The 24,305-nt window shown below is 58.9% G+C and overlaps 2 protein-coding genes across 2 annotated transcripts in view; one reads left to right on the top strand and one right to left on the bottom strand.

The window, feature by feature from the left end:
* Nucleotides 1-208: 208 nt before the first annotated feature.
* On the bottom strand, nucleotides 209-10,806 carry NLRC3 (NLR family CARD domain containing 3). The gene is made up of 18 exons (XM_072878415.1): nucleotides 10,800-10,806; nucleotides 10,049-10,309; nucleotides 7,238-8,981; nucleotides 6,892-6,978; nucleotides 6,074-6,157; nucleotides 5,702-5,785; nucleotides 5,142-5,225; nucleotides 4,949-5,032; nucleotides 4,376-4,459; nucleotides 3,419-3,502; nucleotides 2,899-2,982; nucleotides 2,709-2,792; nucleotides 2,349-2,432; nucleotides 1,955-2,038; nucleotides 1,755-1,838; nucleotides 1,441-1,524; nucleotides 1,146-1,229; nucleotides 209-627 (listed from the first exon to the last, which is right to left on the bottom strand). The coding sequence occupies exons 1-18, from the start codon at nucleotides 10,804-10,806 to the stop codon at nucleotides 537-539; spliced, it is 3,282 nt and encodes a 1,093-aa protein (XP_072734516.1). The 3' UTR covers nucleotides 209-536.
* NMRAL1 (NmrA like redox sensor 1) overlaps nucleotides 8,413-24,305 on the top strand; it is a 17,090-nt gene continuing 1,197 nt past the window's right edge. Inside the window, exons 1-4 of the mRNA XM_072878674.1 lie at nucleotides 8,413-18,109; nucleotides 19,078-20,776; nucleotides 21,737-22,009; nucleotides 22,521-22,711. Coding sequence (XP_072734775.1) covers nucleotides 19,873-20,776; nucleotides 21,737-21,753 — 921 coding nt within the window. The 5' untranslated portion in view covers nucleotides 8,413-18,109; nucleotides 19,078-19,872 and the 3' untranslated portion in view covers nucleotides 21,754-22,009; nucleotides 22,521-22,711. The remainder of the gene's footprint in view (nucleotides 18,110-19,077; nucleotides 20,777-21,736; nucleotides 22,010-22,520; nucleotides 22,712-24,305) is intronic.

Genomic DNA, 24,305 nt, shown 5'->3' with positions numbered 1-24,305 from the left:
AAGAGCTGGCGCTGGGGGCAGAGCCCTGGAGCCCCGGCTGGGGCCCTGCAACATTTTCCCACAGCGACTGAGGCTGGGACGAGAGCAGAGCTCCGGGCGGTCAGGATGCGCCTGGTCTGGGGCCGGGTCTGAGCACAGTGCTGTAACCCCGTGGAGATCGCAGGAGGGGGTCGCTGCCACGGCGGTGGCAGGTAAGTCACCCATGAAAGCAAGAAGGGATGGTGTGTGGGATCTGCCCCCTCCTCCCTCCTCCCTCCTTTTTGCATTTCACCCATTCCTTGAAGCTCCCCCAGGGCCTGGATGAACAGGGACGTGGTCGCACATTCCTCAGCTTTCAACACTAGCGAGTCTTGACGCTCCTGCACTGCTGATCCGAAGGCCCCGGGTCCTCCTGGGCCGTGCCAGGGAGCTCAGGAGCTCTCCGTGCCCCAGCTCTCCTCCCTGAGATGGGCGGGCGGAGGGCTGAGCAGCTCCCCGCGGAGGCACGCTGGCTGAAGGGACCCACCAGGCCACCTCCTTGCTGCGGCCACGCATCCTCACACGTCCACGACGCAGTCGGGTGAGTTTGTCCGGATCGCGTCAGAGATCATCTTGGCTCCTGACTGGCCGATGCGGTTCCCCTGCAGGCTGGGAGCAAAGAGAAGAGGAGTTCAGGCTTGGACACGATGCAGAGCAGGATCCTTGGTGGGTACAAGAGATGCTCCCCATCCTTGTACCAGCATCCAGCATCATCTGCCCCCTCCCTACACCATCCAGGAGCTCTTGCTGGGACCCAGTCACAGGGGGCTCTGGGTTTGAGAGCCCGGAGGCAGCCAGGTGAGAAGCTGGAGAAAGCCCCTGGGGAGCTGGAGGGGCTGAGCCAGCCCATCCCTGTGATATTTTGGAGAGTATTTGGCTTTTGGGGTGGTGCTTCGCTCCAGAGGCATCCCCAGAGAGGAGCTGTGGGGTCTGGAGCTGTGCGGGGATGGTGGCTGTCACCAGGGATGTGGCCAGGAGGAGCACAGGGTGCCCTTGCCCCCTGCCCCACTGGGGAGGTCCCTGCAGGGCAGCCAGGAATGGGCAGTGCCAGTGGTGGGGAAGGTCCCTTGATGGTTCCCGTGGTCTCCCCCGTCCCTGCCTTACCATCCAGCTCAGCAGCCACTTACTTCACATAGGTGAGGCCGTGGTTGCCCTTCAGAGCAGTGGCGATGCAGATGGCTCCATCCATGCCCAGGGAATTTTCCTGCAGGCTGCGGGAGGTGGGAGAGTCAGAAAGCACCGGCCAGGGAGATGTGGCCACCAGGAGGGAATGCATGCCGTGTGTGTGGGCATTGGGAAAAGCCACCAGCTCAGGGGTGTGCCCCACTGAGAGCTGCTGGCCTGGCCATCCCCTCACCGCTCCCTCCAGGAAGGTCTGGAAAGGCTCTTTTTGGTTCCCACCCCGGGGAGCAGGATACTTACTTGAGCCGGCGGAGGCTGCGGTTCACCTTCAGCGCGTTGGCCATCGCCTTGGCGCCTGCCACGCCAATGGAGTTTCCCCGCAAGCTGCAGAGGAAGGCAGGTGGTGAGAAAGGACAGCCCGGGACAGCCCCGTGCTGTCTGTGGGTGAGAGGAGGAGGTGGGAGCGGTGGCCCCACACCAGCGAGTCCAGGGACTGGCAAGCCACGTCTGGTAGGACACGATGCAAAGGTGGAAGTGGTGCTAAGCTAAGGGCCAGGGCCTTGGACACCCCCAGTCACAGCCATGGGAACTTGGTGGCCCCACTGAGCACTTACTCCAGGATCTGCAGGCTCTTGTTGACCATCAAGGCTTCTGCCAGGGCTTGGGCACCAGCCGTGCCAACTGAAGCCACCTGCAGGCTGCAAGAGAACAAGGACCCTTCAGCACGTGTTGTGAGGTGGCTGTGGTGTACTAATTAGGGAAGCTAATTAGACAGGCTGCGATGCCAGGGCCCTGCCGCAGCCTGCGTACTCACTGGAGATCTGCCAGGGTTGTGTTGACCTTCAGTGCAGTGGAGAGGGCAGCCATTCCCTCGTCTCCGATGGCATTCTCCTGCAAGCTAAGACAGGCAAGTGCTGCGTCTGCCCACGGCCCGGGCACCCAGGAGCAGGGAGACGGGCAGCGAGGGGCCGCAAGCGCAGGGCTCAGTGTGCCGGCCTTTCCCGAATGGCTTGGGGGGGCCCCAGGCCACCATGCGCTTACAGCATCCCCAGCCAGGGACGTGCCATGGGGACACAGGATGGACTGTAGCGCATGGAGGAGGCAGCAGGCAAAGCCACCTCCCCTGGAGCAGCGTGAGGGCAGAATCCTTGGGCAGGTCCCAGTAGGAAGACGCTGCCCAGGACCTGCCCGCCCGTGTCCCCACTTACTCGAGGCTGGCCAGGCTGCTGTTGGACTGTAGTGCTTGTGCCAGGGCCGCAGCAGCTTTTGCCTGGATGAAGTTCCACTGCAAGCTGCAAATAGGAGAGAACGGGAGGTGAAGTCCAGGGCTGTGAGGACGCTCCAATCCCCGCAGGCTCAGCACCCATCCGCTCCCATCCAGCGTGGTGGAGGCTAGGAGGTCACCCATGTGCAAGACCCCGTGGGTCCATCCGGGATGGCACAGCACACATCCCGTGGAAGGGTGACATGCTCTCACAGCCTGGAGGGGCTGAGGCCCAGGAGCAGTGTCCCTGCCCCTTGTCCATGCAAGGGGCTTCAAAACCATCCAGGTCCAAGGGGAAACTCACTGGAGGGACGTGAGCGCCCGGTTCTCTTTCATTGCTAAAGCGATGGCCTTGCCGCCTTCATCATACAGCAGGTTCGCCGCTAAGCTAGAGGCAGGGGACAGAGGACGCAAGTCACGCACACAGAGTTTGGGACAACTCCAGCGACACCGCGCAGCAGCGTGGGTGCCCTCCTGGGACCCATGGGACTTACTCCAGCTTCCTGAGGGTGCTGTTGGTCCGCAGGGCATGGGCGATGGCAGGGCCTCCCTCCTTGCTGATGGAGTTCTCCCGCAGGCTGGGAAAGACACGGGGCTGGGGATGAGCGGCCGAGGCAGGGCATCGGCTGCTCCCCCACAGCCCCCCTCGTCCCCCAGCTCTGGGGCTGAGGCCATCTATTGCAACAGGTAGTCTGTCTGACTTGCATCCCCATCAGCATCTGCATCTCCATTCCCTATGCATCCTACAGCTGTGAGCACCGATGCCATCAGGGCTTTTTCCCAGCCTCCCTTCCCTGCTGCCATCGTTTCATTGCCAGACATGGCTGAACCGATACTGTCCCAAGGGGAGAAAGCTTACGATGGAGAGAAGGTGCTCGCAGCCAGAGGAGGGACAGAGGCTGCTTTCAGCATCCCAGAGCGCTTGTGGAAACAACCAGGCACAAGGAAAAGTTCTCACATCCCCTGTCCCGGCAGCAGATTGTGGCCAGGGTGGCCAGAGGGACTGTCACTTACTTGAGGTTGATGAGTCCCTTGTTGGAGCAGAGAGCCGCTGTCAGCGCAGCGACCCCAGCGCTGCTGATGGAGTTGCTCTGGAGACTGAGACAAATGAGGGAAGGCATGAGGACAGGCCAGTCTTAGCATCACAGGTAGTCTGCGGGGTCGTGTTTGGGGTGAAAAGTACCCATTTGCCTGAGAAACAGGCATCTCCCAGCCACGGGAGCCGGGGGGAGCTGAGGCTAAAGGATCAGCTTCGGGAGAAGCCAGGCCAGGATCAGCATCTCCTGCTCACCGTGGCAGCACCAGCCCCACCAAGCAGAGGTGATGGGGTTTGCTGGCACTTCGGGGCAGCCGTGTCCCTGGCTGGCTGTCTCCACGGCTGCCGGCTCAGCTGGGGATGTGGTTCTTGCAGTCTTTGGGTCCTTGTCACACCGTGGGAAGCCAGTGACAGACCCAGGGCACAGCAGCTTGTCCCCAGGAGCCATCAGCCCTCTGCTGCGGCCAGGCGGGAGGAACGGTCCTCTCTGGCTGCCATTCCCAAGGGGGACGAGGGTTGCACCATCCCACCCTGACTCTGCCAGGCTCCAGCCTTTTACCTTCCTCATTAGCCAATTCCCATCACATTTGAGAGAGAGAGAAGGCCCAAAGCTGCTAGTATCCTCCAAAAGCAGAAAAAAAATCATCATCTGGGTTGAGGATTAACTCTTTCAGTCCTCCCTTGGTGAAGGCAGGGCCAGCCCGGCTGCTGCCGGCATTGCCCAGGGCTGCTGCACGGTGCTCCAGCCTGCACGAAACACACACGGCCCCGTGCCGCTCCAGGGGACGTGGAGTGGGAGAGACGTGGGGAGGATCTGGGGTGGTACGAGGGGCTCTGGGGGCAGGGGAGGGATCCTGGGAGGTGCTGCTGGAGCGAGGAGGCTGGACTGGGCTCTGTTGGGCAAGCAGAAGACCAGGCGTGGAGGGGGGACTTACTCGAGGCTTTGCAGACTGTGGTTCACCTTCAGAGCTTCGGCCAAGGCAACTGAGCCTTTGTCTCCTACCGAGTTGCTGGAGAGTCTAGGTCACAAGAGGAAGAGCAGGCGTTACTGGCAGCCACGCTGCAACCGGCTTAGATCTGCCAGCAAAGGATTCATCTCCCCCAGGCTCTTTCTGCTCCAGCAACAAGCATGAACTTGCTGCGGTCTCATTTCCAACCTACATACACCTCTGTTCATGTTTGTTGGTTTTGAGCTGAAACAGCTTTTAATGTATCTGCAGGGCCTGGAGACCTGCCGCTTGCCTCTGCTGGAGGGAAGACTTGGCCGCTCGGTTCTTTACATGGCTCCCTGCATCCCCGGAGATATGGAGAGCACCTCCACAGGGTCGCTCCGAAAGCAGCGCTGCAGTCCTTGCCTCCCTCCACCCACACCAACCCCCTCGGGCAAAGCTAGCAGAGTCGGTCCTGCCTGCATCGCGTGGCCCAGCCCCCTGCCCATCGCTCCTGCCCACAGATCCCGGGAGACGTGGCGCTGGCGTCGCCGTCCCTCCGCCTCGTGCTGCTCTTACGTCAGCTCCTTCAGGCTGCGGTTCTGCTTCAGCGCCTCTGCTATTTTCCTGGCACCGTGGGCTCCAATGGCGTTTTTCTGCAGGCTGCAAAGGTGAGGAAGGCACCCATGAATATTGGGTGCCACGTCCCCATCAGTAGCACCTCGGTCTGCCGGGTGGCTGGGAGGGGGAACAGCAGGTCCTGGTCACTCACTGCACGGTCGTCAGCCTGTGGTTGGTCAACAGGGCCTCGGCCAGGAAGGTGGCACCATCCTCCTTGATGGCGTTGTGCTGCAGGCTGCAAGGAGAGAGGAGCAAAGCCGTGCACGGCAGCCACCGCAGTGGGGCGAGGGGCCGCGTGGGGGTGCAGGGTGGTGGTCGTCTGCCCTGGCATTTGCTTGCCCCATCCCTGGTGGGAGAAGGGCGTCTGACCCCGAGCATCCCTGCCCAGGGGTCTCCCTCCCTCCTTGCCCATCGGAGATGCGTGCACCAGCACCCTGCGAGCTCCCACGCAAGGGATCGACCTTGATGTCAACCCACTGAAGCTGAGAGGCAGGAGGGTCCCAGAATCTCTGGCCCAGGGCTGCCCTGCTCACCGGGTCTCTGCCGGCTGCACTCATGCTCGCTGCCCGGCACAACCAAACCAGGTTGTGCCCAGGGTCTCCCCACCTGCTGGCCCTCGAGGTGGGGGAAACCTCAGTGGGACAGGAGAGGGCTGGAGGGGGCTTGTCCTGGGGATCTGCTCCCAGAGGTGCTGCAGGAGTTGAGACTTACTTCAGGGAGAGCAGGACTTGATTTTTTTTCAGCGCATCAGCCAGTGCTTTTGCTCCGGTGGGGCCGATGGAGTTGCTCCTCAAGCTGGGGCAAGACGGGCAGAAAAGCCAAGGTTAGCAAAGCCCGAGTGGCATGTGCCCAGTTTAAGCCAAATGCCTCCACGTGGTGCGGTCTCAGGCACTGCTGAGGTGGGACATCAGGCTGGCAGCTTGCAAGAGTTATGTTCACCTCCTGAGCGGTGGTGGGTTCGGGGGCTGGAGACCCTCCCCAGCTCGGTCAGGCCAGGTGGGATCCGGCCCCGCTGCAGCCATGGGAATGGTTCCCGGTGGGGAACACGTGGGTGGCAGGAGCTGGCAAAGAGGGAACACTTACTCCAGTGCCGTCAGGCTCCTGTTCACCATCAGCGACCTGGCCAGCGCTTTGGCTCCCTTATTGCTGATCTGGTTTTCTGCCAAGCTGCCCAGAAAAAGAAAAATCGGGTGTTTTTCAGGGGGAGAAAGAGGCTTTCGCAGCCCCTGACATGTCTCAGGATGCAGCTGGGACGGGTGACCAGAGGAAATCCATGGGGAGCGTTTGGTTTGTGGTACAACCATGCAAAGTGGTGGATGATCCAAGGTCTGCTCTCCTGGGGTGGACACCGGGCAGGGGATTGCAAGGACAGGGTGGAAGGGGAGTTTCTAGACTTAAAATTCATTCGTGTCGTGAAAAGGGAGCTCAGATCGCAGCATGGGGAACTCTATGCGCAGCCACAAAGAAGGGCAGGGAGGTGGGGAAAGTGGGGACCCATCTGTCTGGGGCGAGGCATCTCCCTGTGTGGGGGTCGGGAGCCCATCCCCTCCATATGTCAGATGCTCCATGCAGAGCCTCAGGTGTCCAGCAAACAGCCGTGACCTTGGGAAGCAGTTTGTTGGGATAACCCATGGATTTCTACACAAATTTTTAGGAACAGCAAGGAGCCAGCAGTCCCAGAAAGGCTGGGTGAGACAGCCTGCCCAGCCACTGCAAGGACACAGTGGGTAAGGTCACCATGCCTGGGAGCAGGAGATCGTATGGGGCTGTCCTTGTCACTAGGCACCCTGGGGAGCCAGTGGGAGAGATGTTCCTGGAGGACCCTCACCCTGGTTTTAAGGTGCCCCCAGCTCCACTCTGCATCCCCAGGGACAGCCTGTCTGCCCTGGGCCAGGCCCTACCTGAGCTTCTGGATCTGGCAGTCCTTCACGCTCAGCACGCTGCCCAGCAGCTCCATCACGTTGTCCTTAAACTGGTTATTGTCCAGCCTGGAGAAGATACAAGGAAAGAGCAAAAGCAAGCGTTTGGAGAACAAAGTGGAGAAAGGACTACCCTCCCGTGACATCTGCCCATCACAGGTGGAAAACCTCAAGCACAGAAGCAGAGCTGACCCAGTGCCATCCCCAGGGCAGCCCTCTGCTGATGGACAATGTTGGTGGGCCCATGTCTCCCATCGACACCTGGGATTTTGAGTCACAGCCCAGCATCCCTGCTTGCTTTTCCCGGTGTAATCTGACCAGGACTCACCTGAGGTTGTGGCAGAAGAGGAGCTGAGAGAGCAGGCTCTTACAGACGTTGTAGGTGAGGCAGTTGGAGAGGTTCGTCTCCTCCATGCAGACATCAGAGACCTGCAGGAGATAAGCCAGGGCAGAGCAGTTCACGGGGGTGAGCATCCCGGCCAAGCTCTCATTTTTCATTGCTTCTTCCACGGTCTTAGCGATCTCCATGTGCTGAATTTCATACAGGCAGTGCATGGTGTTCACTGTCCGCGAGGAGACAACGTAGTCAGTGTTCAGGCAGCCCTGGAGGAAGCTGATGGCTTGGCTCCTGAAGCTGTTGTGCTCATCCTTCACCAGCAGCCACCCAGAGAGCAGCTTGTTCACCTGCGGGGAGAGGAGCCCAGAGAGAAAACGCACAAAGATGTCCAGCTGCCTGTCCTCCGCTTGCAGCGACCTCTGAACAGCACTCTTGAAGTGGTTGAGGAAACCCAGCTTGGGCCAGGACATCCCGCTCTCCGTGAAGAGGTCAAATATTGCCCGCTTCGCAGCCATGTAATAATAAATAGCTGCTAGAAACTCCTGTATGGTTAAGTGGGAGAAGTAGTAGGCTGTGAAGGACTGCATCTCTTCTTTGAGTAGGAGTCGACTGCACAAGCTGCTGTGCAGCAAGGAAAGGTCGATGCCGTACGCCTTCATGTCCTGCTCGTAAAACACGTATTTCTTTTTGAGCAGCCCGTAGAAGGCCAGTCTGCCCAGGCTGCCTACTATCTTCTTGCTGTTGTTCACAGCCTGCTCAATCCTGAGTGTTTCTCTTGGCTTTTCTGGCCAGTCGCTGCTCAGGGCCATTTTAAAATAATAGGAGTAGATTTCTGATAGGGTCTTGGGGACGACGGTTGTTTCTTGGGATTGATCGGTGCTATTTTTTAGGTAATAACCAATTGAGGAGCCAGAAATCCAGCAAAAGGCAGGAACGGTGCACATGACGTGTAACGACCTGTTAGCCCTGATGTGATGCAGGACTTGGCCGGATAGGTCTCTGTTGTCAAGGAACATCTGGTCCAAGAAGTCCTTCATCTCCGCAGCTCTGAAACCTCGTATTTCCGTCATCCGGTCAACAAGCCCGCCTGGGATTTGGCTGGCTGCTGTTGGCCGCGACGTGACCCAGACAGAAGCCTCCTGCAGCAGGTTGCCACGTATAATGTTGGTGATCAGGTTGTCCACTTGGATCTCCTTTTTGGGATCGGTGCATACTACCGTGTTGGAAAAATCCAAAGGAGTCTTGAACTCATCCAAGCCGTCGAGGATCAGCAGGGTCCTGGCGGCTCCCGCCGAGATGCAGTTTGGCTCGGTGATGTGAGGGAATGCCGAGCAGATGAGCCTCTCAGCAGAGAGCTTCTCGTAGGTGTTGAGCTCCCGGAAGGTGAGGGGCAGCACGAAGATGATGTCCCTGTTGATCTCTCCCTTTGCCCAGCTGTAGACAAACAGCTTCACCAGCGTGCTTTTGCCAATCCCGGCCACTCCGATGGTGACAGAGATCCGAGGTGGGATGCTGACCTTGGAGAGAGGCAGGAAGAGCTTCTCCAGAGGGATGCTCTTGGATGCATTTCGTAGGCCTTTGGTGGCTTCAATCTGCAGGATGTCATGCTCCTTCTGCTGGATATCAGTCAAGCCTTCCACCAGCAGCAGGTTTGTGAGTCGCTGGAGGGGACCCATCTCCAAGCCATTCCCATAGTAGCTTTGGAGGCTCTCCAGGTGCTTCTGCACCATGGGTTCTGCACAGAGATAAATGAAATGGGGGGGTAAGGAGGAGGATGGTAACCACAAATGCAAATGAGAGATGCTACTTCACTTTTCTGCCATGCCCATGCAGAGGGGAAACCGCACGGAGCCCTTCCGTCTGGGCAGGAAGGTATGTGCCAGGGCCCAGAGGGCACTAATGGGCTTAAATGGTCCAGGAGCCCATTTAAGCTTAGCCCTGGGCCTTCAGCCCCTGTCTAAGCTATGTTGTAGGAGCACTCGTCTACAGCGACATTGCGCCTCTGCCTGCTATGGACCTTGTTGATCTGAACCTTGATCTTGGACCTCATCGCTCTGCATTTGCCTGGTGACCACTGGACTGTGTCTGAACCTGGTTGCCCTCGCTGGACCTGATCCTGACCTCTGGATTGACTTCCCAGCTTGACCTCAGCCCTGCCTCATCGCCATGGACTTGTCTGATGAGTTGGACTCTTTGCTGAACCTGGTGACCAACTCTGGACCTGCCCTGCTCCCCTGGCTCAGGTACCACAGCCCCTGGTACAGCGTATTTAAACCCTCCAGCAAAGGCTGGACAAGCAGGGGATGGTGCTGTGAGAGATTCGGAGCAGACACCAGCCAAGGCTGGAGCCTTCCAACCAGGAGGGAAACCAGGGAAACCTCTCCTGGGAAGAGGGTGGCAAGGAGAGCCTGAAGTTGGGGCAGCCACCAACGGATGGGGTCAGGGATGCCCAGCCATCCTCCTCCTGCCATCCCCCTGTTCCTAGCCCAGCTGCTGGGAGTGACTGGTGTGATCTGGACATTGAGGACATTAAAGACTCCTCAGGCTGCCCAGAGAGCTGTGCTGAGCGCAGCGAGGGGCCTGGAGGAAGGTCCCTCAGACCTGGCAGAGAGCCCTTGTCACCTCCTGGCTGTGTCCTTCCCCAGCGGAGACTCTGAGATGGCACCATCACTTGCATGTACCCTTCCATCGGAGCTGCCAATGCTGCCCAGCTCTGTGCACATCTTGGGGTGCTCCAGCAAGCGCCCACACCCTGGACATGTGTGCAGACACCCCTCATTGGGTCCAAAGTGGACTGCCTACCATAGACAGTGATGTGAAGGTACAGCTGGGAATTGGTGGTCTCGATGAAGGTCTGCAGGGACTGGGAGGCGTAGCTGCCCTTGCCAGCCAGGACGTCCACCACCGCCCTCACCTGCTCGGGCAGGGAGCTCGCCTCCTGCGCCCGGCTGGCCTCCTCCGCCGTGAGGAGGTCCAGCCTCCGCAGGTAGCAGATGATCTCCTCCAGGAACTGTGGTGGGATGGACCTCACCAGCTGCTTGCGGTAGCGATTGATCCAAGCCTCTGTGGGAGAGGAGAGCAGGAGAGTTGGGTCTTGTGCAAGCCCTGGGCACTTTGCTCAGGGGTGACGGGGAAAGGCAGCAGTGGAGCACCCCATCTGACTCTGAAGGTAGCAGGGGGTAAACCAGAGCCCTCCAGAGCGACCTGCCAACGTCCTCCTTGAGATGATGCCATCCCAAAGTCATGGCAGGCCATTTTGTTAGGACCTGCTTGGTCAAGGCAGCAGCTATCAAAATTGGAGTCAAAGAAAGTGAAGAACACAATCATGAAATGACATTTCCTCCTGGAAACCAAGCCCACGCAGAGATAAAAGTCTGAGCAAGATCATTTATCTTCGGAGACAGCCATTCCCCCTGTTCCAGCACAGCGGTCCCCAAGCCCTTGGACCGGGAACCGCTGTCAGTCCTCACACCTTGATGCCCCACCTCGTCCCATTTTTTAATCCAAAACTCCACCGAGATGATGGATCTCCGGCTGCCCTGCCACCACTCACCTTCCATCAGAGGCGTCCCGTGACATGGGTGATGCCTGGGCAAGGAGCGCTGTGTTGGCAGCAGCACGGCCGTCCCATGGACCACCCCGTGTCCCCCCGGCCAGTTCACAGCATCAGTCGAGGCTCCTCAGCCTTTATCCATGTTCCTGGTGGAAGAAGAGGAGAAGCATCAGGAGCAGCATGGGAGGGAGCCCACCTTGAGCTAATGAGGTGCTGACTGTGATTGAGCCAAGGGTCCATTCATCGGCTTTTGGCTAAGACTGGAGTCCCCGGCACTGGGGACCTGGCAGGGGCAGAGCCAGGACCACCACACTGCGGTATCTTTGCCCAGACCTCGTGTGCCACAAACTCGGTGCCTTTACCACCACCACTTATGCCTGAGTCTTTCTCAGGCAGACGGTGGTTGCATTAAGTGCCCAGGTGATGCCCCTGTGCCATCCACGGGCCACCCGGTGAGCACCTGAATGCCACCACTGTCACTGGAGGAACAGCAGGGCTGTGAACCGCTCGCGTTTTCCTTCTCTGTGTTGTGAAGGAAGTTGTGCAGCAGCAGGCAGAGCGACGAAGGGCCCGTTTCAGTTTCGAACCCACCTCGCCACCGTCCAGAGCCTCCGGCAGGGCTTGCTGAGCGTGGCCGACACCACATCCTGTTGCAGCTCTCTGTAGATGCTCCACTTTCAGCAGCACTGGTGAATCATTGCCAGGAGCAGTAGTATCTACCTGCTCACTCCCCCTCAGCTGCTGCCAAACCAGGCTGAGGGTCAGTGTTTTATTTTTAAGAAGTTTATCCACTCACTGAGTCCAGTTGTTTTTATAGCAGAGGTGGAGAGGGAAATACCTCCATGCCTGAGAGTGCTCCCAGCTTCACCTGTGTTAGCAGATGGCACTGTGCTATGGCCTCTCCACCCGCCCCAAAGTCATCTCCAGGAGCTGGCTGTGTCCAGGGGGGAACTTCTCAGCCTCAGCGGCTGTCTGATCACGGCAGCGATGCAAATGCAGTGTCCCAGTGCCCTGGCCCGTGTCCTGGCACAGCATCCTTTCCTCACCTCCACCTGGCCTACGGGATGCTCTGGATCCATGCGATCACCCCTATGCGTGCCGGTCAGAGGCACTGCAAGGAGGTCCCTGCCCACAGGCAGCGTTGCCCTTGCCCAAACGAACTCCTGAGTGGGACGTGGGCACCGTGGGGGCTTCGGTGCAGCCTCACCAACAGGTACAGGTAACGCTCGCTTTCTTTGGTCAAAGCCAACCTCTTCCAGGGAGAAAGCACAGATGTAGCTTGACCAGGGAAACTTGGTAGAGTCTCTGGTCCGTGGTTAGGTCCCTGGTGCAAGGTTAAGGTGCTTGGGACATCCCCTTTGCAGACTCTTCCCTTCATCCTCCTGCCAGGAGATCTATGCTGAGCTCTGTTTCTCCCACCAGAAAACGCAAGGCTCAGCCAGCAGCAGCAGCCCAGCCGTGCGGATGTTGGCCAGGCTGCAGGAGGGAGGACCAGGCACAGCCTCTGCCAGAGCTGAGTCCCTCACAGACCCCACTGGCTGAATGCCTCATCGAGACCCCTTTGCAGCACGTCCTACGGAGCGGGGTGAATGTCCGAGTGGTGCCGGATGACAAAGCACCAGCGCATCCCCGCTGGCCCAGATGGTTTCGCAGGTGGCTCAGACAAGCCCTCCTAGGGGTGCGGGGTCCTGTTGTAGCTGGGTCTGAACCCACAACTTTTGCCTCCAGGAGGGAAACCCGGGTCCTTCTGCTCTTCCTCGGCTGCCCAGCTCTGACCCCCTGGTTTCAGAGATGGCAGAGGTCCACGCTCCCCCTGGCAGTGACGGTGGCCCCACAGCAAAGCCCTTTTCTCCATACAGGGAGCAGCAGGGCTGCAGCAGCAGCTCGCCTTGCTCTTCACCCCCCAGGTAGTGGCTTGGTCAATTAAGATACCATAAATTAAAGGAGCTCGGTGAGCAATTCACAGGGAAATTTTCAGCCTTTGATGTTTTCTTGTCTCTAACTGGCCTGGGAAGTTCAATTAAGTCTTTGCACGCAGCAGTCCTCAGGTCTCTCATCTTTGCCATGCAACCAAGAACACAGCCAAAATGCAAGGGGGGTTTGCTGCTTGCAGCGCTGTTCCCCGCAGCCCTTCCTCTGAAACATGGCTGCTGAGAAAAAGCCCTTTGATGGGGGAAGCCTGCTCTAACGCCAGAGATTATTTGATGGTGTCCTCCAGTGCTACTTCAAAAATGTGATCCCACTGCTGGAAACCAGCAGCCATGGGTCAGCTCGTGCAAAGGCATCTGACTGGGAGAATAAAGCAGCAGAAGACATAATGCAGTGGCTGCAATTTTTTTCTGCTTCCAGTAGAAAAGTTTCAGGTGCAGCTCTGGGACCACCCAGTGATGCTGGAGGCTGCATCCTAGGAGGGCGAAGGCTGTTATCTGCTCTTACACGAGCTGTCTGAAGGGTAGAGGCTGGTCCAAGCCAATCTCTATAAGCCCTACAGAGATCCAAGGTGTTTCCAGGATGCGACCCAGCCCATCCCAAGGCTGCTGGGATGAGTCGTCTTCTAGAAGTGCTGCACTCCCCCATGCCTGAGACTGGAAAGCAGCATCCACGTCCATCCTGTATGCACGGAGCTCAGCCCCACGTTTGCACCTATCGCTTGGCCAGGATCAAGCAAGGACAAGTGCTCGTCCCTGCCCCGCCAGCAGCCGGAGAAGTGGTGATCCAAAGATGGTTTGTGTCTGCCCTGCCTTGCTGCCTGCATCCCCAGGGGCACCAGAATAAGAAGCTGGAGGGCAGGAGGCTGCCCAGCTGAACTGGTGAATGGTGTCTGCAAGCCCCAGGGTGGGAAACAGGGGATTTTGTTGGCAAGAACTTGGCATTGACGCTTTTTTTGCCTGTTGTGGTCCAAGAGCCCAGCGCAGGGGAAAATTCTCCCATCTGAGGATGTCCAGTACACAATGATGTGTCCTTCTAGCAGCTTCAATCTGTCATCCCACCATCCCTTCGTCCCACCATCCCCACATCCCACCATGCCTGTTAGCAGAGGGTCCGTGCCCAAACCGCATCGGTGCCTGGGAGCCACAACCACCATGCTGGAAGGCCCCTGACCATGCGCACAGACAGCCCTCTACCAAACAGCCGCTGTGTTTTTCATCACCACGTGTCCTGCGCCAAGATCCAAACTGCCTGGCATCAACACTGGAAAACACAGACCTAGGCATAGCTGCTTCTGCTCATCTCTGGCTCCAATTACGTACATGCGCTTTTGCTCCTGGAAGTCCAACACGGACCAAAAGAAGCTTGCCAGGGGGTCCAAGATGAGGGGACAGTCCCAGGGTGGCCACAGCACAAAGACGGGTGGAGATAACAGATATTTACTGCCTCTCTGCTCTACCTGGCCTCTCAGATCTTCTTCCTGCCAGGAGGTGGCTTTGGTTTTCATACGGCTGCCATCCCCCCCCCAGACAGATCCATCGCCCTGTGCTTTGGGTATCTTCTGAGGACTTGGGACCGTCCTGCACCAGGAGCCATTGCAGCAGCCGCCAGCAGCATCGTGGCCACGTTGGGCTGCAACGCTCAGCAGTCGGAAACCTGTGGTTGTTGCCACACAGGGGCTCGTGGGCAGATTCACCAGCAGCGTCAGGGGATGCTGGTTGGCACCTCGAGCAGGGCTCTCCAGCCAGCAGAGCCCTGGGGACCCAACCTGCTGCAGTGGGCTGGGGACAGGGCTGAAGGGTGCCTAGTCTAGATGGGCACCAAAGCGCTGGGCAAGATCTCCTGCATGGCTGCAGGGACCCACATATGGAAAACATCAGAAAATGGGCTGATCTGCAGTATTTAGGTACGTTATAAAGCTTTTTATATGAACTAAAAATTGCATCATTAACCAGGCACCCGGAGGAGCAGAGAAACGCCCGCTCCCGCGCAGCTCTGTGCCCCGCAACGTGCAGAAACCCTCAGCCCAGCCATTGCCTTCTCCCCATCCCATTGCCGCGGGGTTTGCCCGTGCAGCCGGCTCCTCAAAGGTCTCCAGTTTGGGGCGACGTGTCTCAGTGCAGCTCGCACCCCAGCAGCACAGCACCCATCTCGCTGCTGCTCTCCCTCCCCCAGACACGGGAACGGAGAGAAACCAGCCCTGTGAGAACTTCCCACCACTTCCTGGCACGCTGGGTTTCCTCCAGCGAATCTCAGGCTCCCTCACCAACACACCCTCGGAGCTTTTATTTATTTCTCCTGCCATATATCCAGCCTGAACCGATCCCGTTTTGGAGGTCTGTGAGCGGCACACAGAAACATTTGCCAAGCCAACATCTCCAGCCATTCCCCTTGAACTGAGCAGATCCTGAAGCCAGGATGCAGGCTGCCACCTTTTGGCAGAACCGAAAAGATTTCACATTATTAATTTATGTTCATTAAGCAAAGTGATGAAGTATCTTCTGCATGATATCCAGTTATGAAACGTGCAGATTTGCAGGTAATTCACTTATCTGAGCTTACATATGGCTTTCAGATGTAGTCTTATTTTTTGTTTTGGTCTGGATTTAATGCTAGCAAAATTTATGGCAATTACAGAGTGACCCCCTACACCAACTCTAACACCTACCAAGCTTGCTTGTTTGTTTGTTTGTTTTTCCAAAACCCCAACCTGTATAACAGGGCCCAGACACAGTGGGAGTTAAATAACAAGTCGTGGAGGCGAGGAGCTGTGAAGGACCCCCAGGCTGAATACCAGCAGCCCCAACACCAAATCTCACCAGGAAAAAGCAAAGATCAATCTAGGGGTAATTCCAAACAGATAAAAACGAAGCTAATTTCAGAGATAAGGTCTCTTGCAGGGTGCTGCGACACCTCGCAAGCTGCAAAATGAAGAATGATGCATTTACTGAGCTGATCGTGCCCCCAAGACACTTTACCACGGACATCCACACAGCTAATTGAAAAGCAGATCCTCTCCCCGCAAACAGCTTCTCCCCTTCTCGCCTACGGGATCTCAGGACATCAGCATGAAAATTGGGAAGAAGCTGCTGCCAGCCTCCCTCCGTCACCAACGCCAGCCCCATCCGCCGGCCTCGGAGGGGATGCCGAGCTCAGGCTGCTGAGCAGTACCCACCCCGGCCCCTCGGCTTTCTGGGGTTGCAGAGCATGCCCCTGAAGCCACGGCTTCGGACCACCCAAGGCGGCCATGAGTTCTCCAGAAAGAAACTCTCGTGCAACGTGGACATCCTTTGTGGTGAGCTCTGCCCAGGCTGCCCTGGGTGTCTGGCCTTGGGTAACCCTTCCACGTGGTGGCCAAACCCCGGGCACTGCTGCCGTCTCAGTGGGTGGCAGCACCCAGCCGGTGCTCTAGCTGGTCCTCTCCCCAGCAGCCCCATACCTATAGGATATGTAGTGCCCCTCACGACCTTAGAGGGCTTAAATAACAACAGGATTAAGCCTGATGCACTGAGGCAGTCCGGTGCACCTCAGGCTCCGTGCCCAGGCGGGTGTCTGGGTGCCCAGGCGGGTGTCTGGGTGCACAGCCACACGTCCCCTGCTGAGCTCCATCACCTCGACCTGCTCCTTGCGCCCCTGGGTCCTACACAGTGTTGGGGGATCCCCTGCAGCGAAAAGGGCCTAAGAAGGTACCAGCTGCAGCTTTGGAAACCTCGGTGTTGCTGTTCCCTCCGGCTGAGCTCTGGGAAGCTGCGCTGAGCCCGTTTCCCAAAGGGGGACGTGGGGGTGCAGCTCTGGGCTTCGAGGTCCATCAGTCTTGGACTGCCGACATACCCAGGACCCTGCCTCACTCTGGTGCAGTTTTGCACCGTGCCACAGGCAAGTATATCTCTAATCTTATCCTTTTCTGTTTGTGGTACATATTGGGGATTGCTTTGGATGGTTTTGAAGTGGAATGAATTCAGTAAACGACATTAACATGGAGGCAAAAGCTGATGCTGCACAAGGCAGAGAGGCTTCGCGCAGGCAGGGCAGCCTGGCTGCGGCTGCCTTCGTGTCTGGGCAGGCAGTAGCAGGCAAGGGGACAGAATTTGTGACAAGTGCCAGGTCCCCCATGAGGTCCCGTGCTCATCTCCATCACTCAGGGCTCAGTGCTGTGCACCACTGCACCTAATCCTGCCAGCACCGGTGGCTCTGCCGTGCCAGGCTGCTCTGCCGGGTACTGCTGGCAGTTGGTCATGTCTTGCCTGTCCCAGGGACCTCTGCCCAACAGCTCCTGGCCCTGCCACGTGTTGGCCCAGCCACTCCATTTCACATGGCCGTTGCAGCAAGAGGTCTGCAGCAGCTCATCCCCATGCAGGAGGGCTGAGTGATGCCTCCCCTTCTCCCCGTGCCCCTCCAAAGCAAAGCCAGCCCCACCAAAACCTTACCTCGGCCTCGTGCTGCCTTCCCCAGGTCTGCGTGGGAGCAGGAGAGCAGAGAGGGCATCCTCGTCGCAGTGGGAGGATGCAGCCCCTTTGTGCCCCCACTCAGCCCTTTATCCCCAGAGCTTTGCTTCCTCCTCGCCTGGATCCTCGAGTTCAAGGTAGAAAATGGAAGCCCCTCTGGTTGGTGGCCTCTGCCCCTGGGGGACCCACGGAGGCAATCGGACCCGGCAGCCGGGGTGATGCTTGGGGCAGCACCTGGGGAAGGTGGGGTCTGGCTTCCCCAGCCGCCTGCTGCCACCGTTTCAGTTTGCTCCTCGCCCCTTCCTGCGCCGCGGATCTCGCTCGATCTTCCTTCCTGTCAGTGCAGGGCTGCAGCCTATGCAAATCAATGTGAGTTATCTGCTGAAAAACAGCAGTGCATGGTAACCACCTGTAGCCTATATGACCCCCCGACAGCGGCAGCGCGGGGTCTGTCCCAACGGGGTGCACGGCCAATTCCCCAGCCACGGCTGCTTTCTCCCAGGAGAGCCACAAAACCAGGCCGACCAACATCCAAATTACACTAAATTCCCTCGAAGCAAAACCACAAGCTCACCCCGGCCCGGGAGAGCTGAGGGTTTTTGCTACGTACCCCCCTCGCTAGCCAGAAACGCTGGGGAGAGCCCATGGAAGAGGCTGGTGTCCCGGCAGCTCTGCCCTTTGCTGGGCCATGCATGGAAGCATTTCCACGAGTAAATTCAAGTCGTATCCTGAAAGCGCAGAATAAAGGGGCAGGAATAAACTCCCCTTCCTCCAAAGCCCATTTTTCTGCCAGTGCTGAATGCTTTCTCGAATGATGAGTTTATCTCGAAAAAGGTGGATCACATCATGCCAAGGAGCGCTGCATCCACGCCCGAGGAGCCAGAGCCGATGGCAGCAGCGGGACCGGCAGGAGCTCCCCTCCCCAGCTCCGCTCAGGCAAGTGGGGTTGATCATTATTTTGCATTTTTGTTCTACAAAAACCTTGATTTGTAAATCCTGTAACAGGTTTTGCTGGCATTTAGGCAAATCCTGTTAATTCTGAGATGCTGAGCAGAGCAGTCCCCTGAAGGCAGGTGGGCAGGGTGGCACGGCAGCAAATAAGGCTGCTTTCCGGGAGTCCTGGGGCAGAGCGGCAGAGCCCAGGGAAGGGGGGGAGTGCATCTCACCAAAACAGTAACATAATCCCATGCCCCAGTGGGGTTTGCTGCCATCCCGGTTTATACCCAGCGGCTCATTTTTTGGGCCAAAAGCTCCCACTGCCAGGGTGGTTTGGTCAGAGGAAGCAGAAGTCAGTGATGAAAACAGGTGAAAACTGCACGTCCTGGGTACAAGACCTGCCCTGGTGGGATCTAGCAGGTAGCTCTAATGAAGCTGCATCGAAGTCTGTAATTACACATCTTTCCCTTCACCAAGTCCAGCTGAGAGCTGGTCAATGGCTGATGGTGGAGATGACGGTGGAGATGATGGTGGGGGACGGGGTGGGCTCACAGCCAGATCGTCTGCATGTGCCGAACTGTGTTTGGGAGGAGAGGTGGGGCCAAGCAAGAGTTTGGACCTCCAGCCACCGCTCTGGGCTGTGTGTCTCCCAGGGATTGCTATCTGCCGGTCCTAGGGCTGCCCCTGGTAAGGGGTTAAAACCTTTCCTCTCCCAAGCGTTAGGTCTGTTGGTGATTTCCTACCCTGTGAGGAGGCTGGTTTCAAGAGGAGATGGCATCTGGGAAGTCCCATCAGCTGTCACCTTCCCAATAAGCTGTAGCTGAAGATCCCTCACATCAAAAATGACTGTTCAGAAGCCCCAGTCGGGGCTGTCCCTCCTGCTTTCACAATTATTCATTGATGTTAATTCATACATCTGAAGTCTTTATTTGCAAATGTATATAACATGTCCCTCGTGTATTTTCCAGGCTGTTTACTTGATTCAAACCCAAATTTCCCAACATACTTACTGAGTTCAACCTACGGAGTTCCCAGCAGGATGAGTTTGACCCATCCCTCAGCGAGCACAGCCCCTGCTCGGCATCTCTAACCGGCCCGGCGAAGCTCCTGAGGTGACACCGAACTCGCGGGGGCAGCTAGAAAAGCCCCGGAGACGACTCTGCTCATTTTGAGTCGCCCGGCTTGCTTGGCAAGGGGGTCATCAGGGCCCGCTCCCCGAGCTCAGCCCCACGCCGAAGCTGTTCGCCTGGGGATAACACACTGTCCCGTCTCCGGAGGGAGCGGGGGGATGCTCCTTGGGAGCAGCCGGGTTTCCACACCAAGCAAACGTGCAAAGCCCGTTACCGGAGGACGCGCAACCCTCCTGCTGTTGCAGCGCGGGGGTCTACAAGCCTCGGGAGGACTCCAGAAACCGGGGCGGAAGGGGTGCAACGCCCAACGACCTCTGGGGGATTACGCGGCTGCTCTCAGATTTTAAGCGGACAGTGACTGAGGAGGAAGCAAGCGGCTCGGCCGATGGAGCTGGATCGGGCCCCGGCCCCGGCCCCGGCCCCGGCCCCGGCCCCGGCCCGCTGCCTCCCGCCGGCGGCCACGTGCCCCCGCTGCCCGCCGGGCCGGGCGGGGGTGGGCGGGGCCGGGGAGAGGGATGGACAAGTGAGGCCCGCCCAGCCGGACATAGCCGAGCGGAGTCGGGTCGGGCCGAGCAGAACCGAACGGAGCCGATTCGAACCGAACAGAGCCGAACCGAAGTGAGGAGATCCGCGATGTCCCCCCGCCCCTGTGGCGGGACGCGGCTCCGCGCCGCCCTGGGCTCCCGCCGAGACCGGCGATGGGTCCCCGCTGCCGCCGCGTTCCTTCACGGCCCTCGCCGCCCCCCTGCCGTGCCCGGGGAAGCCCGCCCGAGCGGGGCCGGGCCGGGGGCTGAGCCGCGGCCTCGCCGGGCCCACCCGGCGGTGCGGCCTGTCCGCTTCTCGCCCTGGCAGAGCCCCGGGGCCGCCCGCTTTTCCTCATGGCTGGGAAGAAACCCATCGTGGCGCTCGGGGCAGCCGGTGAGTGCACGGGGAAGGGCCCGGCCCTTGCCCGGGGGCTGCCGCCCCTCCGGAGCCCCGGGGCTGCCGGGCTCTGGCCCAGGCCGGTGGGAAGGGCGAGGGTTGGGCCGTGCCACGGTGACCTGCCCGGCGGCGGCGGCGAGGTGCTTCGGGTGCCCGCAGCAGCGGGCAGGGGCACCGACAGCCTCCGGAACAGCCGGGCTCGGAGGCCCCGCGGAGGTTCGGGGGGTCTGGAAAGCGCCTGCCTGGCTGGAGCAGCCGCCCAGGGAACAGGCGGTGGGGCGGGCAGGAGGGTGGGTTGAAGGGACTTGGGCCTTGTGTCACAGAGGGAGCCTGGGGTCGAGCAGCTCCATCTCACAGTCCCAGCTCATCCCACCTCCCTTCGTGAGCAGAGCCCTGCGGGAAGCCGGGGCTCTGGACAGGTCTGCACCTACAGGGGCTTGGGGGGCTGCTCAGGGGAGCTGCATGGCCCAGGCTCTGCTGGAAGATGGGATCTTCAAGGTCCACGCAGTTATGTGGAGCCCCGTGAAGAAGGAGGCCGAGGAGCTGAAGCAGAGTGGAGCTGAGGTCGTGAAGGCGGATCAGGACGATGAGCCATCGCTGGAGCTGGCCTTGACAGGTGCTTACGGAGCCTTTGTTGTAACCAACTTCTGGGAGCACTGCAGCAAAGAGAAAGAAATCACGCTGGTATCGGTGTTTGCTTTAACAGGGACCACATGCAGAATGGCCTGGGAGGGGGGGATCGAGGGACAGCTGTGTGGCATCAGGGTGGGGGTCATGGGACAGCTCTTAGTGCAGCCTTGCCAGCCCTGATGGTTCAAGTGGCCAGTCCAGAAAAGTCCCAAGGCCTCGCAAACAAACCAGGTCCCAGTTCTTGCAAAGCCAGAACTTGTTCCCTGTTCCCTCGCAGTCAGGTGGCTCCAGGATCTGGTGCCTTCAGGGAGTGGTTAAATGCCTTGAGACTTGGCACGGTAGAGAGCACTGCCTGGGAGTCAGAGTAGCAGGAGTGGGAAGACTCGGCTCCGCAGAGACTTCCCGAGGCTGAGCCAGGACTGTCGCTGCCTGCAGTCCTGTAGTTCTCTGCACTTGCAACTTTGGGGCCAAAATGTGCTGTGGCATCAGAAATCCCAGGGCCTTCCCCAAGGGTGGTGTTCACTCTAGGACAGATTTTGCAAGGTGGCACGATTGCCACGCCTGGATGGCAGCGAACGAGAGCTAAGATATATTAGGGCAGGTATTTTAGCCCCAGCATATCTTTAGGGCTGGTGTTGGTGTGCTTGGTGGAGGAGCTAGCACCAAAGCTGGAGGGTGTGTGCTCTTTCTAATGGAGGATGGTGTAAGCAGAGGACTCTGTTCCACCTGGGCAACTCACGGGGCTCGTGGGGTCTGCTCAGCCCTGGTTCCAGCTGAGGGCTCGGGATGCCAGATGCTGCGGAGCTTGCTCAGCTGGCGTGTGTTGGATCCTGCCCTCCTGCCCAGCACAACGAAGGGGAAGGGGGGTGTGTGGGGATGGTGAGAGCTCCCGTGTGTCCCAAGGGAGCCATTCCCGTCTTCATGGCTGGCTTCACCCTTCACCCAGGGAAAGCGACTTGCTGACCTGTTGAAGCGCCTCGGTCTGCACCACGTCGTGTACAGCAGCCGTGTCATGTACACGTCGTGTACATGCAGAACATGAAGCAGCTGACGGGAGACCGGCTGGAGGTGCTCCACTTCAACGGCAAAGGTGTGGTGGAGGAGTACTTCCAGAAAGTTGGTGTTCCCCCCATGACCATCTGACTGCCATTCTACTTTGAGAACTTCCTCTCCATCTTCAAGCCGCAGAAGGTCCCACAGGGAGATACCCAGGACAAAGGTAAGACAGGACCTCTCGCTTTCCAGGTCACTGTCCTGTAGTTCGCATCTGTTCGCACTGTGCAAAGGCTCGCTGAGGGCTGGTGAAACCACCAGGGCTGCAGACTGATGGGGAAAAGAGGTCTGTGCCAGCTTGACCACAGCAAGCTGCAGCTGCATTATGGTCCTTCAGACCTGTTTGGTGGCCTGCAAGAAATAAGTGAGATCCCAGTCCTGTTTCTGGTGCTGAGGGCCGCTCTGCAGATCCCAGAGTGTCTCTGGACACCCCAGCCCCCTGCAGTTGGGACATCAGAGGTCAGAGGTGGGGCTGCAGATCCAGGCAAGTCACGGTGCTGCTCTGGCCGCTCATGGTCTCTTAGCTCAGCCCTGCAGGTGCTCTTGTGGCTTGCCATGCTGATGCGGTGCTCTTGGCTCTTCCTCACCTCATGTTCAGAAGCTGGGTGCCAAAAACTCCAGCTGTACCTCCTCGGAGCTGGGTGGCACTCTGACCAGGATCAATCTCTCCTGTACAGTGCTGCCCATGGGGGACACCCCCATGGATGGGATGGTGGTGGAGGACATTGGGCCTGTTGTGCTTTGCCTGCTGAAGTCCCCAGAGGAGTACATAGGCAAAGTGATCAGGCTCGGCACTGGCAAGCTCACCGAGGCAGAGTACGCCACTGTCCTCTCCCAGCAGCCGGGCTAGACCGTGGAAGCCAGCAAGGTAGGAAGCATCCCTTGGTGTATGTGATGTTCTTGAGGTGGGGGGAAGCTCGCTCAGGGCCCTGCAGCCCTCCTTGTGGTGAGGGGACGATCCTGGTGCCTTCGCAACAGCTAGGCGCTCCGCAGGTCCCTGCCCAGGCCGGGCTGCTGCTGGCTGCAGGTGAGCACCCCTGCCTGGCAGCAGCAGAGGAGCAATGTGCCCAGCCTCTCCCGTTGGTCTGGAATAGTGGGGGGGGACCTGTACAGGGACTGAGCACGGACAGCACTGGCAAAACGAGTGCTGTCCTGCCCCAGCAGCAAGGTCAGGAGCTGCCAGGGTGGCGGGCCCTCGTAGCTTGGTGTACGGGTTTGGTACAACCTAGCGCTGGTGTCCAGGATTAGTCCCGCTGCCGCTGCATGTGGCTGGAGCACACGCTGGCACTGCCTCGTTGGTATCGTCACTGAAGCGACCCGTGCTCACGGACCGTGCAGGTGCGCCCGGGCAGGTCTGAGCCTGGGCCTGGGGGATAACTGAAGCGGGCGGTCTCCAGAAGAGCCAGGGGCCGGGCAGTCGCCAGTGGGGCTGGGCACCTACAGAACAGGTCTGTGCTGTGTGCCCCTCCCTTCAGCAGGTCTTCCCTGAGGGCCTTGCCGCGTCACCATTACAGCGCTGGCCTCTCCGTGCCCCCTGACTTTTGTTTGTTTGTTTGTTTGTTTGTCCTTCGGCTGTGCTGCTCCCCTCGGGCAGCCAGTACAATGGATGAGGGGTGCGGTGGCTCTCTGCTTTGAGAACAAAGCAGTTTTCAGCAGAAACAAAGCACCTCTGATGCTTTCTGCAGGTTCTGCTCTGCCAGGGGCAAATAAACAGCTCTCTTCTTCCCCGGGCCCCAGCGCAGCACAGTGCAGAAGCACAGTGATCCACCCTTTGATTTGGGCAGAGAGAGTGGGTGCTGGGGTACCAGGGAGCAGCCTGGGTTGCTCAGGCTCTCCAGAGCTCTCCTGTGTCCCCCAAGCCTGTGTTTCTAGGCCCTGTCGGCCACAGCTCGTACCCTGGTGCAGGGAAGGGCTCCCTCATAGCTGCTCCGGGCCTTGGCTGCTGGGGAGAGTGGGTTGTGTGCCAGAGCTGGGGGCTGACCAGAGCAGGCTGGGCTGTTCCCTGCCAGGCAGGGCTGCAGGGTGCTCAGCGGCACAGCCCTGCTGGTGGCTGTGGCTTCGGGGGGCAGCTGGCTCGGGACAAATCCAGAAAAAGCTCCTGAGCATCTGCATGGCATGATTTCCCCACCACCATCCTTTCTCACACTGTGTCTGGAGGAAGGGTGGCCTGGGGGAAACTCCTGGGTCAGCACCAACCAACACACAGTGGTCTGCTTCATCCCACCTCCCACCAGCGTGCTCTGGCAAAGGCTTTCCTCTGCCTTGCCCTCACGCTGCAGGGCCGCTGCTTCATTTACACAAACCCAACCAAAATGACTTGCAGAGCAGCAGAGCCCTCCTCGCCAGTGGAAGTAACACGGCAGGCTGCTCTAACGCAGCCGTCTTCGGCTTCCCTGCATGGTCTAAGGGAAAGGTCCCAGCAGCCTCTGCCCTGTGACAACACTGTTTTCTCCCCAATTCTT

The sequence above is a fragment of the Ciconia boyciana genome, chromosome 13 (genome assembly GCF_034638445.1).
Source record: "Ciconia boyciana chromosome 13, ASM3463844v1, whole genome shotgun sequence".
Lineage (NCBI taxonomy): Eukaryota > Metazoa > Chordata > Aves > Ciconiiformes > Ciconiidae > Ciconia > Ciconia boyciana.
This window is presented reverse-complemented; position numbering and strand designations above follow the sequence as displayed.

Excerpts from the sequence above, each read along its gene's own strand:
- NLRC3 (XM_072878415.1), bottom strand. Across the intron at positions 4,460-4,948 it reads CGCAGCCTGAAGGAGCTGAC|ACTCTCCAGCAACTCGGTAG; the intron begins GTAAGAGCAGCA and ends CTTGTGACCTAG. Across the intron at positions 628-1,145 it reads CACGGCCTCACCTATGTGAA|CCTGCAGGGGAACCGCATCG; the intron begins GTAAGTGGCTGC and ends CTTTGCTCCCAG.